General features: G+C 46.8%; 1 protein-coding gene across 1 annotated transcript; it reads left to right on the top strand.

Annotated features, from left to right (window-relative positions):
- The first annotated feature begins 9,250 nt into the window (after positions 1–9,250).
- On the top strand, positions 9,251–9,640 carry LOC138359193 (oviduct-specific glycoprotein-like). The gene has a single exon (XM_069318182.1). It carries the CDS (start codon positions 9,251–9,253, stop codon positions 9,638–9,640), a length of 390 nt encoding a protein of 129 aa, XP_069174283.1.
- Positions 9,641–14,246: the final 4,606 nt, after the last annotated feature.

Raw genomic sequence — 14,246 nt, 5'->3', positions numbered from 1 at the left:
AGCAGCAGTAGCAGCAGCAGCAGTAGCAGCAGCAGCAGTAGCAGCAGCAGTAGCAGCAGGAGCAGTAGCAGCAACAGCAGCAGCAGTAGCAGCAGCAACAGTAGCAGCAGCAGCAGTAGCAGCAACAGCAGCAGCAGTAGCAGCAGCAACAGTAGCAGTAGCAGCATGTCACTCGGTATAGCTGTTGGTCGCAAGGACTGGCGATGACTTATTGTGCCATAGGCACAATCAGAGAACACTGTATAAACATCAGAGGTCCGCGGTTGTTCAACGTCCTCCCAGCAAGCATAAGAAATATTGCCGGAACAACCGTGGACATTTTCAAGAGGAAACTAGATTTATTCCTCCAAGGAGTGCCGGACCAACCGGGCGTTGGTGGGTATGTGGGCCTGCTGGCCGCTCCAAGCAACAGCCTGGTGGACCAAACTCTCACAAGTCAAGCCTAGCCTCGGGCCGGGCTTGGGGAGTAGAACTCCCAGAACCCCATCAACCAGGTATCAACCAGGTATTAGTGTTTTAAATGACTCTGGAAGGCGCACAAGAGGCGTTGATGGCTATAACGGGTCCAGGATGTGTACCGTTGGGTAACTGTGTCGTGAGCGAGACACGTTTTGTCGTCACATTTGTAACACTTTACTCTGTAACTTCGTAACGTAGATTAGTTTCGGATTTGTATCCGTAAATAATGTGTTAAATCAGAGGTGCAAGAAAGGGAGGGAGAGAGAGAGAGAGAGAGAGAGAGAGAGAGAGAGAGGGCGGGAGGGAGGTAGACAGACTAACTGATTGGCTGGCTGGTTGGCTGGTTGATTGGTTGGCTGGCCGGCTGGCTGCTTGGCTGACTGATTGGCTGATTGATTGGCTGTCTGACTGGTGTGCTTGCTGGCTGGCTGGCTGGCTGACAAGAAAAAAGTTAGCCAGTCACTCAGTCTTACTGACTGTCTCTTGAACTCTGCCAAGATTGCCGGCTATACCTCATAGATAGCGTGTGACAGGCTGGGTCGAAATGTGGAGTTATTTGTTTCAATAAAACTGTCCATATCCATATCCTATTGATGTTATCTTCTCCGTTCATCAGGAAATTAGGTTCTTCAAACTAAGGTGTAATTCACACCTTCTTTTGCATAGTTCGCAAAATTTTACACACCCAAAATTCGCTCCCATCTTGAGTGTGCGCCAGTCTTCTCAATAATGTGCTCCACCACACTCTGCGCAACTTTGAGATTCGTTGGAGTGTATAGTATATCAGAGCTTTTAGCACCTGAGAGATGTCGGTAGTTTTTGTTCTTATGTATAAGACATGTGGTTTTTTTTTTCAATGATTCTCATATGATTCAACTTCGTGGGCAATCAGAACTCGGCAGCCATAACACAAGGCGCTCAGTCATCAACAGGCTCATTGATGGCTGGACCTTTCTCAAAAACATCATTCCATCAGCGATCATTTGTACCTTGACTGACTCACATTTGGAACATTTGTTCGTTCAAGACGTAAATAAACGTGAAATCACGTCAATAGACCACATGAACGTACCGGCATCCTATTGGTTCCAGCTTCCTCTGTACCTAACATGATTACAACCTAACATTAAATAAGATATATTCCTGTTAAAAAATTATAATGTGCTCGTGAACAAATCCACAAGGGCCGTGACGAGGATTCGAACCTTCGTCCGAGAGCATCCCAGACCCCTTGTGGATTTGTTAATTTGATGCATCACGCTATTGTGATTTCTGTGTGTTATAATGAGCTCATTAAATAGATCAGGTTTTAGGGTCAGGCTTTCTCTTACCTTAGACTTTCATTAGGAACAAACACATTAACAAATTCCTATTGAATCCAAATTTCGAGAAAAAAGAATACCAACGATACGGAGAGAGAGAGAGAGAGAGAGAGAGAGAGAGAGAGAGAGAGAGAGAGAGAGAGAGAGAGAGAGAGAGAGAGAGAGAGAGAGAGAGAGAGAGAGAGAATTAAGAGGCAGGGAGGGAGGGAGGGAGGGAGATAGAAAAGAGAAAGAGAGAAATAGAGAAAAGAGAACGAATGAGAAAATTCTTTAACACAGCGTGTTATGTGAATTGGCACGAGGAAAAAAGAAAAGAATGAACGTGAAAATTAGCGTGAATAATCGAAATAGCAGGTAGTGAGGGGTTTTGTGAGGGGGGGTTGTGAGGGGGGGTTGTGAGGGGGGGTTGTGAGGGGGGGGTTGTGAGGGGGGGTTGTGAGGGGGGGGTTGTGAGGGGGGGGTTGTGAGGGGGGGTTGTGAGGGGGGGTTGTGAGGGGGGGTTGTGAGGGGGGGTTGTGAGGGGGGGTTGGCGGCTGAGAGGAGGGGTGGGGTGGATGGAAGATAAGAGTAGGGGGGAGTGTAGGAGAAAGTGGATTAGGAGAAGAGTGTTTTCGAGAAGGGAGATAGAGAAAAGAAGTAAGAGAATGAAGGAGATACAAGTAATGAACGGGAACTACAGGTAATGGCTTATACTGGAATTTAATGGTATATCATTAAGTAAATTTACTGAGAAACAAAAAAAAATAAAAAAAAAATCCATCCTCTCGTGATCCGGATGTGAGCAGAAATAGAAAGATGGATTCGAGAGAGCGAATCATTGCCTTAACGACCTGGAATCATCAGTGCAATTGCAAATTAACATCAAGATTTCGTCAGGGGGAGTTCAGGACGCAGGAACCTCTTGATGGTGTTCTGTTAGGACGCAGGAACATCTAGATGGTGTTAAGTTAAGACGCAGGGGACGTCAAAACTGGCGTTATTGGTGTTACATGTAATTAAGACGCTTGGGACTCAAGCTGGGGTAGGGAAAGTAAGACGCTGGAAATGCTAAACTATTAGAAGAATACCAATTCGTAGCATGCTCGTTTCCCACCCCGCCACCGATTTCTTCCAGGGTTCGAGCCCTGAACAGGGTGGGTTAACTGGACACTGATTACTAACTGTTAGCCCCTAGTCACTCCAGCAGTAATTGGATACCTGGTTGGAAACCAGGTAAGGAAAGGTCTAAGCCTGCTAACCAGAAGTCGTCTACGTCTTTACCCACCTGCAGGAAACTAGTGTAGACTACCGCAGGCTACCGCAGGCTACCGTAGGCTACCGCAGGCTATAGAAGTCAGTTCATATACACGCACGACTAAATGAAAGCCCCAGAGGCGATAGTGTGTCAATTGGAGGAAAGCATTTCAACTCCGGATGTCTGTCGTCCATGAGAGCATGAAATAGATGGATGGATGGATGGATGGATGGATGGATGGATGGATGGATGGATGGATGGATGGATGGATGGATGGATGGATGGGGGAGAGGGACATCACACATATTGTCTTACGCGACCTCATGTGCCATACGTAACCAAAATTTGCATATTAAACCACACGCTAAGACGTATCTGGTGTTAAGGTTTTTCTCTAAGTCACTCAGAGGAGCTGTCGTTGCCCCTCAGGGCAGTGTACTGCCAGGCTTGGGGGACATATGAGGGCTGCGGTAACCTCTTTTCCTCCCCACATATGTGTATCGTACACATATGCCGCGGGTATAATTAGGGCCATAACATGGCCTTTGAACCACTCGTCTGGGTACAAATTGCCATTTTCTGGTGGGACTCGCTTTGGCTACATGAATCCTTCACTGTGAAAGGAATTTTATCATTTTTTTGCCATTGAAAAACAAGGAGCTATTACCTTAATGGCCGCTTACACGATGTTTTTCATTCCCTACCGGAATACAGATGCATCTGTGTACACGCGTTCAAGAGTGCAAGTATGTATGTGTATATGTATGTATTTATGTATGTGAGAGTGTCAGACCACGGAAGAAGAATTGAAACAGGAATTTCCTTAAGTACTTTCATATATTAATACATCTTCTAAAAGAATGTATTCCTTCGTAAGTCATACATACATACATGTATGTATGGATGTATGACTTTGTTATTATTCTCCAGCCCCTTTCCATCTCTATCCCCATCCTCATAATTCCATCTATCCCCTAACCCTCCAGAACCCTCCTAGCCGGCCATCCTATTCTCTATAGGCCTGGTTATGCAGTGCACATTGACGAGGCTGACTGTGATCTGGAGAAGTCGTGCTGTACTCCGCCCCCTAACAACCATATCCAATCATTAATGTAAGTTCGACGAGAAACTTCCCGGAAGCGGACATACTGCTTCTTGTAAGTTTCAAGTTTCGTCTCGAGGAGGTGAGACCACATGGGTCATTTGTAAATAGCTAGTGACAGCTCCTGCTAGTCTAGCATCTGTCCAATAGCCTAGCAGAGGGTAGGTTATACTTCTCTAGTATAACACCTGTGGGTGAGTGCCAGAGGGAGGCTTGCCTGGCTAGTCTAAACCGCTGTATTGGGCAGGATTGTTCTCTAGTAATTGCCTGATTGGAGGAACACTGAGCCTCGTCGCTAACATATGATCACAGTTCAGAGGTGATGATGGAGCTTTAGGTGAGGGGTTGGTTGCTAGTTAGAGGGAAGGGCTTAGGTATGAACGTGGTTGGCTTGGAGACGATCTCAGCATAATAAAGAGTGGCTTGGGGTCGGCAGCAACATGATGAGCCAGGCTTGGGGACACCCTCAACAAGACGAGCCAGGCTTGGGAACACCATCAACAGGACGAGCCTGGCTTGGGGACACCATCAACAAGACGAGCCAGGCTTGGGAACACCATCAACAGGGCGAGCCTGGCTTGGGGACACCATCAACAGGACGAGCCTGGCTTGGGGACACCCTCAACAAGACGAGCCAGGCTTGGGAACACCATCAACAGGGCGAGCCTGGCTTGAAACCGATGTCTTCTTTTACGTAATATTTAATTTGGTGTAAATAAACGAAAGACTCCAAGACTGTTATCGGTAAAGAAATACAACATTCTTCATTGAACCTTTCACCGTGATTCATGTTAAGAACTCAAGAATAGATAAAATTACAGTAGATCTATTGGCTATTGCGAGATTGCTTCAAATTTATGCTCAAGGTAACTCATATGTCTAACCGTGGCTTGAAACAATCCAACGCTCTAAAACACATTTTATGTCACCCGATAATTTGTTCATTAAATCAAGCGACGTATTTTCCATACCAGTATTTACCCAGGTCTTTCCAGATTCTAAACTTATCCCCTTTGGTTATACGTTCTCAACCTTTTGTATACCAGTATTATACATTCCTTTACTCTTTATTCTTCTAGAAAAAGTATATTAAGCTTTAGTAAATCATAAGGTTTTTTAACTCAGTGATTCGTATTATTAGTGATTTGTGGTAATATTGTTACGTGTGGTATCAGGGGTGACTCATGGTATCAGTGGTGACTAGTGGTATCAGTGGGGACTAGTGGTATCAGTGGTGACTCATGGTATCAGTGGTGACTCATGGTATCAGGGATAACTAATGGTATCAGGAGTGACTCACACATAAGGATCTGGTGGAAGTTCGTAGCTAAATTATAATCCAATTAATCACAATAGAAATTCGCTAAAGGAACATATATATATATATATATATATATATATATATATATATATATATATATATATATATATATATATATATATATATATATATATATATATATATAACACGTAATAAATCCTGGTGCATGATAATTGGTACGACCTTAGATTATTTTTTGTGTCAGATCACTATACCAGCTCGGCCTGGTGACCTCTCTGGCCTGGTGACCTCAGGCGTGGTGACCTCTCCGGCCTGGTGACCTCTCCGGCCTGGTGACAGCCAATTCAGTAGTTATCGCCCCCCACCGACCGACGGGAAGAGTCCGTGGGTGCTATACAGCTTATACGAGGCTCTATAGTAACTATCTAAGATCCTCCCGAGCGGCGAGAGAGTTGTCTGGGTGCTGCTCGTCTGGTCAACTAGCCGTGTGATCAGAGGTCTGGCTCCTAATGACCTTCAGACGGCGAGGTCATCGTGTGTGTGTGTGTGTGTACGAACAGCCTCAGAGATCCAAGGTGATTTTCTGCTTCAGGGTTATGTAACTCGTTGTGGCTAGTTGCTTCCCTTCCTCCCTCCCCCCCCCACTCTCTCTCTTACCCCAGGGGGAGGCTGTGCCCTGCTGGGGGTCTCAGGGGGCGTGCTTTGAGTGAGAGCCTTGAGCCTCGGTTGATGGGAAGGGGGGAGGGAGGTGGGGGAGGGTTGTGGTCATTGCTGGAAGAGGTGTATCTGGAGCAGAGAGGGGAGGGGGGGGAGGGGGAGAGGAGAGGGGAGGGGGAGTTAACCACGGGTGTTTGGCTGTGGAGAAGGTGTTGTTGGAAACGCACGCGCACACGCACACGGCCGGACACACACACACCACACACAAAGACCAAAGAGCCAGAGCTCAACTCCCGCAAGTACAATTAGGTGAGTGTACACACACACACACACACACACACACACACACACACACACACACACACACACACACACACACCCACACACACACACACACACACACACACACACACACACACACACCTACCACTCTCCATAGTGTATAACAATGGAGCCTACCACTCTCCATAGTGTATAACAAATCACTGGCAACAGGGGAACTGCCAGATATTTGGAAAGCAGCTAACGTAGTCCCGATATACAAGAAAGGGGATAGACAGGAGGCACTGAACTACAGGCCAGTGTCCCTAACCTGCATACCATGCAAGCTGATGGAGAAGATTGTGCGAAAAAAACTAGTGGAGCATCTGGAGCGAAGGAACTTTGTAACACAGCATCAACATGGGTTCAGGGATGGCAGGTCCTGCCTCACAGGGTTACTTGAATTCTACGACCAGGCAACAAAAATAAGGCAAGAAAGAGAAGGGTGGGCAGACTGCATATTTTTGGATTGTCAGAAAGCCTTTGATACAGTGCCACACAAGAGGCTAGTGCGAAAGTTGGAGATGCAGGCTGGAGTGAGAGGGAAGGTACTCCGGTGGATAGAGGAATACCTAAGCAACAGGAGACAACGAGTCTGTGTGAGGGGTGAGGTCTCAGATAGGCGAGACGTCACAAGTGGAGTCCCGCAGGGGTCAGTCCTTGGACCTATACTGTTTCTGGTATATGTAAATGATCTCCCAGAGGGTATAGATTCGTTCCTCTCAATGTTTGCCGACGATGCAAAAATTATGAGGAGGATTGAAACAGAGGATGATAGTAGGAGGCTACAAGATGACCTGGATAGACTGAGTGAATGGTCCAACAAATGGCTGTTGAAGTTCAACCCGAGTAAATGCAAAGTAATGAAACTAGGCAGTGGAAACAGGAGGCCAGGCACAGGATACAGAATAGGAGATGAAGTACTTAATGAAACAGACAGAGAGAAAGATCTAGGAGTTGATATCACACCAAACCTGTCTCCTGAAGCCCACATAAAGAGAATAACGTCTGCGGCATATGCGAGGCTGGCTAACATCAGAACGGCGTTCAGGAACCTGTGTAAGGAATCATTCAGAATCTTGTACACCACATATGTAAGACCAATCCTGGAGTATGCGGCCCCAGCATGGAGCCCGTACCTTGTCAAGCACAAGACGAAGCTGGAAAAAGTCCAAAGGTATGCTACTAGACTAGTCCCAGAACTAAGAGGCATGAGTTATGAGGAAAGGCTGCGGGAAATGCACCTCACGACACTGGAAGACAGAAGAGTAAGGGGGGACATGATCACAACCTACAAAATCCTCAGGGGAATCGACCGGGTAAACAAGGATGAACTTTTCAACACTGGTGGGACGCGAACAAGGGGACACAGGTGGAAGCTGAGTACCCAAATGAGCCACAGAGACGTTAGAAAGAACTTTTTCAGTGTCAGAGTAGTTAGCAAATGGAATGCATTAGGAAGTGATGTGGTGGAGGCTGACTCCATTCACAGTTTCAAATGTAGATATGATAGAGCCCAATAGGCTCAGGAATCTGTACACCAGTTGATTGACGGTTGAGAGGCGGGACCAAAGAGCCAGAGCTCAACCCCCGCAAGCACAATTAGGTGAGTACAATTAGGTGAGTACACACACACACACACACACACACACACACACACACACACACACACACACACACACACACACACACACACACACACACACGACACTGTACACATGACATATATTTTAAGAAAATCAAGCACAATACAAGTAACATAAAACTATGAACAATTAAGGATAAACAAATAATAATTAGCTCTTGTAAGCTCTCGCCACACGTCTCTCCTATAGCAGACGAGGAGTCACAATAACGAGGCTGAAGACATGATGACCAAACCACACGTCAGAAGGAGAAACGTCGTCGTTTCTGGTCCACAACGAGCCCAAACGTTGTCGTTTCTGGTCCACAACGAGCCCAAACGACGACGTTTCTGGTCCACAACGAGCCCAAACGACGACGTTTCTGGTCCACAACGAGCCCAAACGTCGTCGTGTCTCTCCATCTTCTGATGTTTAGTTAGTTTGGTTTAGTTATCACGGCTCTTCTGGTAAGTTAGTTGGCTTAGCGCTTTCTCCGGATAATCACCTTACCTTTCCTTTACTCGTAAGTGATAATACAAAAAAAATAATTGTAGACAAGGGTAATAAAGGAAGCCGGTCGGCCGAGCGGACAGCACGCTGGACTTGTGATCCTGTGGTCCCGGGTTCGATCCCAGGCGCCGGCGAGAAACAATGGGCAGAGTTTTTCACCCTAGGCCCCTGTTACCTAGCAGTAAATAGGTACCTGGGTGTTAATCAGCTGTCACGGGCTGCTTCACGGCCTGGTCGAGGACCGGGCCGCGGGGACACTGAAGCCCCGAAATCATCTCAAGATAACCTCAAGATAGACTAATAATAAACGAGTCTCTTCAGGATCAATGATTCTATAGATTTTTTTGTGTCATTGAACGAGTGTTCACTTGGAACAGTCTGATGATGAATGATCCAATCCGTTCTCTTGATTTGCCACTCTGTAAAAAAAAAATCGACTTCCTACACCTAATCAAACTAGAGTTGTACGAACCCGAGCAACCCACCTAACCTATAGAGTCCGATGCATAGAAAATGCAGTTGAGAGGTTAATGTTGGCGGAGAGGTCAATAGTTGAGAGGACGGGTTGTGGCGAATTCCTACTCAAGATTGTTTGGCAAAGGTCGTTTTTCAATTCGTCAATACCTTCTATTTCGCTAGGTTAGGTTAGGTTGTGTTAGGTTAGGTTGTGTTAGGTTAGGTTAGGCTGTGTTAGGTTAGGTTAGGTTAGGCCGTGTTAGGCTCTGTTGGGCCAATCCGATGGAGAACCGTCTTGTGTACGATGTCCCTTGCATTCAGTCACTCGCTTCTAAGTCGCTGATAACTGTACACAAAGATACCTCGGTAGTAGACAAAGATACCTCGGTAGTAGACAAAGATACCTCGGTAGTAGACAAAGATACCTCGGTAGTAGACAAAGATACCTCGGTAGTAGACAAAGATACCTCGGTAGTAGACAAAGATACCTCGGTAGTAGACAAAGATACCTCGGTAGTAGACAAAGATACCTCGGTAGTAGACAAAGATACTTCGGTAGTAGACAAAGATACCTCGGTAGTAGACAAAGATACCTCGGTAGTAGACAAACATAACAGCTTGAAAAAATCCATGACATGTCACTTAACACAGACTGCCAACCCACACATCTGACAATGCAGAAAGTAGTAACCTGCACGTTTCGCGCCTCCTGGACCATTCATTACCAAGTGGTGAGGTCTTGGTAATGGTCCACGAAGGACCGAAACGTCGTCAAATTATTTTCAGCTATGTGTGGGTTGCGTGTCAAATTTTCATCCAGGTTATTGTGACTTACTGTCTTCAACGTGACATATATTGTCCGTTATGCTTGATCTATGTACTAGTGAGGGTTCGGGCACCGTCGAGGATGCCCCCCAAACGTGTCGGGTACGATGAAGCCCGCACCCTACTGCCCGGGTATGCTGGGTGGACCCCGGGGGCACCGGGGCAAAAGGGGGTCTCTCGCTGGACTACTCCCTCTGCCGTCGACGGCCATCTGGTGGTAATAACACCTCTTGAGTATAATATCTTGATGCTGATCGTCTCGTTGCTGGCGGCCGCAGCACTCAGCCCTCCCCTTGCACCCCCCCCCCCCTGCACCTCCTACTCCCCCTCCCCTGCACCTCCCACCATCTTTTTCCCCCTCCCAGGCCCCCCCTCCCTCCATGCTTGCTACCTCTATCCACCTTTGGAACTCCAATACCAATCTCTACCTCTTCCCCCTCTCTCATGCTTCCCCCTCCCTCCTTCCCTACCTCCGTCTCATGCTTTCCCTGCACTGCCCTCCCCCACCCCTCTCCTCCCCTAACCCCCCAACCACAGCCCCCCACCCCCATACCCCCCTCCCAACTACCTCTGCGCCCCGCCCACAAACACCACACGCCTGAACAACTACGTAATTGGACCAATCAGCACTCCGAATATGCCTATCGGAGTCGCATCGCTCCAACACCCGTCCCAGCCACCCTGTTTTAGTTTGTTCTTTAGTTTTAAACCCACCGTTTAGGTCTATGACTTTCGTAAGTCGTTATCAAATAAGACGCGTAGACAGGGCGTAAGGAATACGCCAACCACAGGTGGTATGACACGAGGATCTCCATTAAGCTACGGTATCAGTACGCAAATAATAACAGCTACGCAACGCTTACCTCATTATCCTTATCAATACTCGGTGGGCCGTGTTCCCCCAGACGGGACAAGGTCTTCACCCTTGACCGCCGATAGATTGGTGGTCCAGGGCTGAGGCTCGCAAAATATGAGAGTGATGTTAACTCATGTCAGCCGGAGGTCGTAATATAAATATCATCTCGAATTTATGGATCTTATTTTGGAAACCCCTGATGAAGGGGGAGGGGGGTATTTGATGGGGTCCTGATGGTACTGCTGAAGGGGTGGGGGGGGGAGGGTGGTATGGTGGGGGGGGGAAGGTGGTATTGTCTGGGGTACATCGCTGGTAAGGTAAGGACATGTTGATTCGTACTTAAAGTTGTACTCCTTCTGGTATTATGACAATCAAACAGAGATTTTTGTCCACCAAAAATACAGTCAGACTCGTGAGATTCACAACCTGGTGACTTGGTGCTGTTGTCTGGTGATGTTCAGTGGTTGTGTGTTCAGCAGTTCCTGCAGCTCCTGGATAGGCCGATGATTTGGTAGACGCGGGTAGTTTGCTGCTCTTCTTAGCGCCTTTTTTCACCGCTTGTAAATATGTGCATTTTAGTTTTCTTTAAGATATGTATTGGTGGTATCACTGACTTTCCCCCCCCCCCCCTCCTCCCCCCTTCACTCGCCCCGTTCCGAAAATCATATATATATGTGGCGAGTATACAGGTAAACTAGCTACCCCTTAACCTCCGGGGTACCATTCATCACAGGTTATTGGTACAATAAACAGGTATATATGTATTTATATCCTGTTTATTTCCTAAGGCTTTCGGACCATAAGAGGAGGTGGTGGTGGCGACTGTATGGTGGTCCCTTCATTATCAGCGCCAAGGCCACCCCCTGAGCCTTCTTGCTAAGCCTGAAGGCTACGCGAACCCTTCCTGGTAAGCCCTAAAGGCCGTCTGAACCTCTTTACCACCCTGAAGACCATTCCAATCCACTTACCAGCCCGAAGGCCACCCCGCCTATAGTCTCTCACCAGCCCGAATACCACCCGGCCCGACGTCCCACCGAGTACCCGCCGACCTGTTGGCCACACTGTCATATTATCATGGTGAATATATTATACCGTAAACAGTGCGGCTTATCAAGGTCATCATATGCATAGTCAATGGCACGGGGAAGGCGCAGTAGGCAGGGAATTAAATCATTTGTTACAGATATGTACGCAGAGTGTCAGCGAGCCTCGTAGCGACGGTACTGTTGGTTACGCACCGTGGAGGGTCTGGGCTGGTACTCCTCTAGTTGTCTTTGTAGGGGGTTGAGCTTTGGCTCTTGGGTCCCCGCCTCTCAACCGTTAATCTACTGGTGTACAGATTCCTGAGTTTCTCGAGCTCTATCATATCTAAATTTGAACGTTTGTCAGCCTCCACCACATCACTTCCTAGTGCATTTCATTTATTAACTACTCTGACATTGAAAAAGTTCTTTCCGATGTCTCTGTGGCTCATTTGGGTACTTTGTGTGTGTGTGTCTCTCTCTCTCTCTCTCTCTCTCTCTCTCTCTCTCTCTCTCTCTCTCTCTCTCTCTCTCTCTCTCTCTCTCTCTCTCTCTCTCTCTCTCTCTCTCTCTTTCTCTCTCTCTCTCTCTCTCTCTCTCTCTCTCTCTCTCTCTCTCTCTCTCTCTCTCTCTCTCTCTCTCTTTCTCTTTCTCTCTCTCTCTCTCTCTGATGTCATCTATTCGCCATCCAATCCTCCCTCCATCTATTCATAAATCCTTTTATATCTTACTACCTCTTTCCATTCCATGTCGTTCTTCATCCATCCTTCACCTGTCTTCCCCCCACCTCTTCCTCCGTCCACCCCTTTTACCACACCTTTCCCCTCGTGACAACACCAACAGTTCACTTAATGATGCCTATGAGCCCCTTACACTGTTACCCTTTTCGAACACAATCAACCAAAAAGCTCAGGTGATGACTCGTAGGTACTTTTAACATGAAGGTTTGGTCAATACAAGTCGGCTGGTGCATGACCGAGGTCAACAGAGGTCAACAGAGGTCACTCACCCTCTACGAGGAGACATATTTGTCACTCAGGGCAGTGTTGATGGCACTCAGTCTCGTTAGGCTCTGATTGGCTCGTAAAGCCTCCAACTCCTGGCACTGTGGCTAATTTTTTATTGGATGATAATGGTTATTTTTATTAAATCATAGTAAATATGGTTTTCCTGAAGGAAGTTGTGGAAATAGTGGAGGATAAGGAGAGTGGCCAGGGTGTACCAGTGGAGACGAGTGAGGGTGGTAAGAGTGACGGTTAAGAGGTGGGGCTAAAGAGCCGAGGCTCAACCCACCTTAAGCACATTTAAGCTGAGTACAGCATAGCACTGAACCCCACCACCACTATGGTACTCAACCGTTCTTCACACCACCACAAAATGCAACTCTGTATTGTTTCATAAATTTCCCAGTTATCTAAATACGTTTTTCTGTAGCTTTGAATAAAGAGTAGATTTTTTTTAATTCTCAATATTTTTTTGTGGTGGGAAGGATGGGTTGGCATTAATTAGGACAAAAATTCTGTCATTTAACCTTTCCCATAATATGGCATAGAGATATCTGAACTTTATTTCCAGTTATCTCAATGTTCTTTATTAAAACTTTTTTATGTCCACATGATATATTAACTTGCTATTATTTCTTTTGGGGCATTTTGGCATGTGAGATAACCCAACCGACACCCAGCCGACACCCAGCTGACACCCAGCTGACACCACACCCAGCCGATACCCAGCCGACACCCAACCGACACCCAACCGACACCCAACCGACATCCAGCCGACACCCAGCCTGCACCCAACCGACACCCTACCGACACCCAGCCGACACCCAACCGACACCCAGCTGACACCCAGCCGACACCCAACCGACACCCGACACCCAACCGACACCCAACCGACACCCAACCGACACATGCACAACCAACGTGTCGACGTTATCATCTACATCAGTGTGGCATATTCTCTGTTTCTCTCGCGTCAAATGACATTTTTCATTACTTTACACCCAACGTTTGGCCACTATAGAATGTTTAATATCATACCCCCGTCATCATCTTATTTTAATATCCACCTGTAGAGGAAGAAAATATTTTGTTCAATTCTAAATCTCTAGAAATTCGGAGATGAGATTGAACTAGATGTTAGATGAGGATGGAGGATGGAGGAATATGGGCAGGAGGTGTAGAAGCCGGAGGAGGAGGAGCTATTGAAAGAAGTAAAGAAGCAGAAGTGGGGGGGGGGGAAAGAAAGAAAGGAATTAAAAACAGGAAGATTCACGCCAAGAAAAAAAGGCATAACACAATGAGATAGTTACAAGAGAGGGCAAGAGGAGTGGGACAATTAACTAGGGCGGAGGCGAGTAAAACTCAAGCACTCAACCACATGTAATTAGGAGTAATCGATCACCTCTTGAGACTTCCTTCACCTCCTCCTCCTCCTCCTCTTATTCCTTCGCTTTCATTTACTTATTCTGCATTATATCTTCTCTTAACACTTTTGTTTCATTATCGGTGGTACCATTTATATTGTAAATCTTTTCCTCCGTCTCTACGTTCTCTTTCTTTATTTTCACTTT

The sequence above is a fragment of the Procambarus clarkii genome, chromosome 89, assembly GCF_040958095.1.
Source record: "Procambarus clarkii isolate CNS0578487 chromosome 89, FALCON_Pclarkii_2.0, whole genome shotgun sequence".
NCBI lineage: Eukaryota > Metazoa > Arthropoda > Malacostraca > Decapoda > Cambaridae > Procambarus > Procambarus clarkii.
The sequence above is the reverse complement of the archived record's forward strand: the minus strand, read 5'-3'. Positions and strand labels throughout refer to the sequence as shown.

Coding starts and splice junctions, on each gene's coding strand:
- LOC138359193 (XM_069318182.1), top strand. CDS start 9,251: ATGGAGAACCGTCTTGTGTACGATGTCCCTTGCATTCAGTCACTCGCT.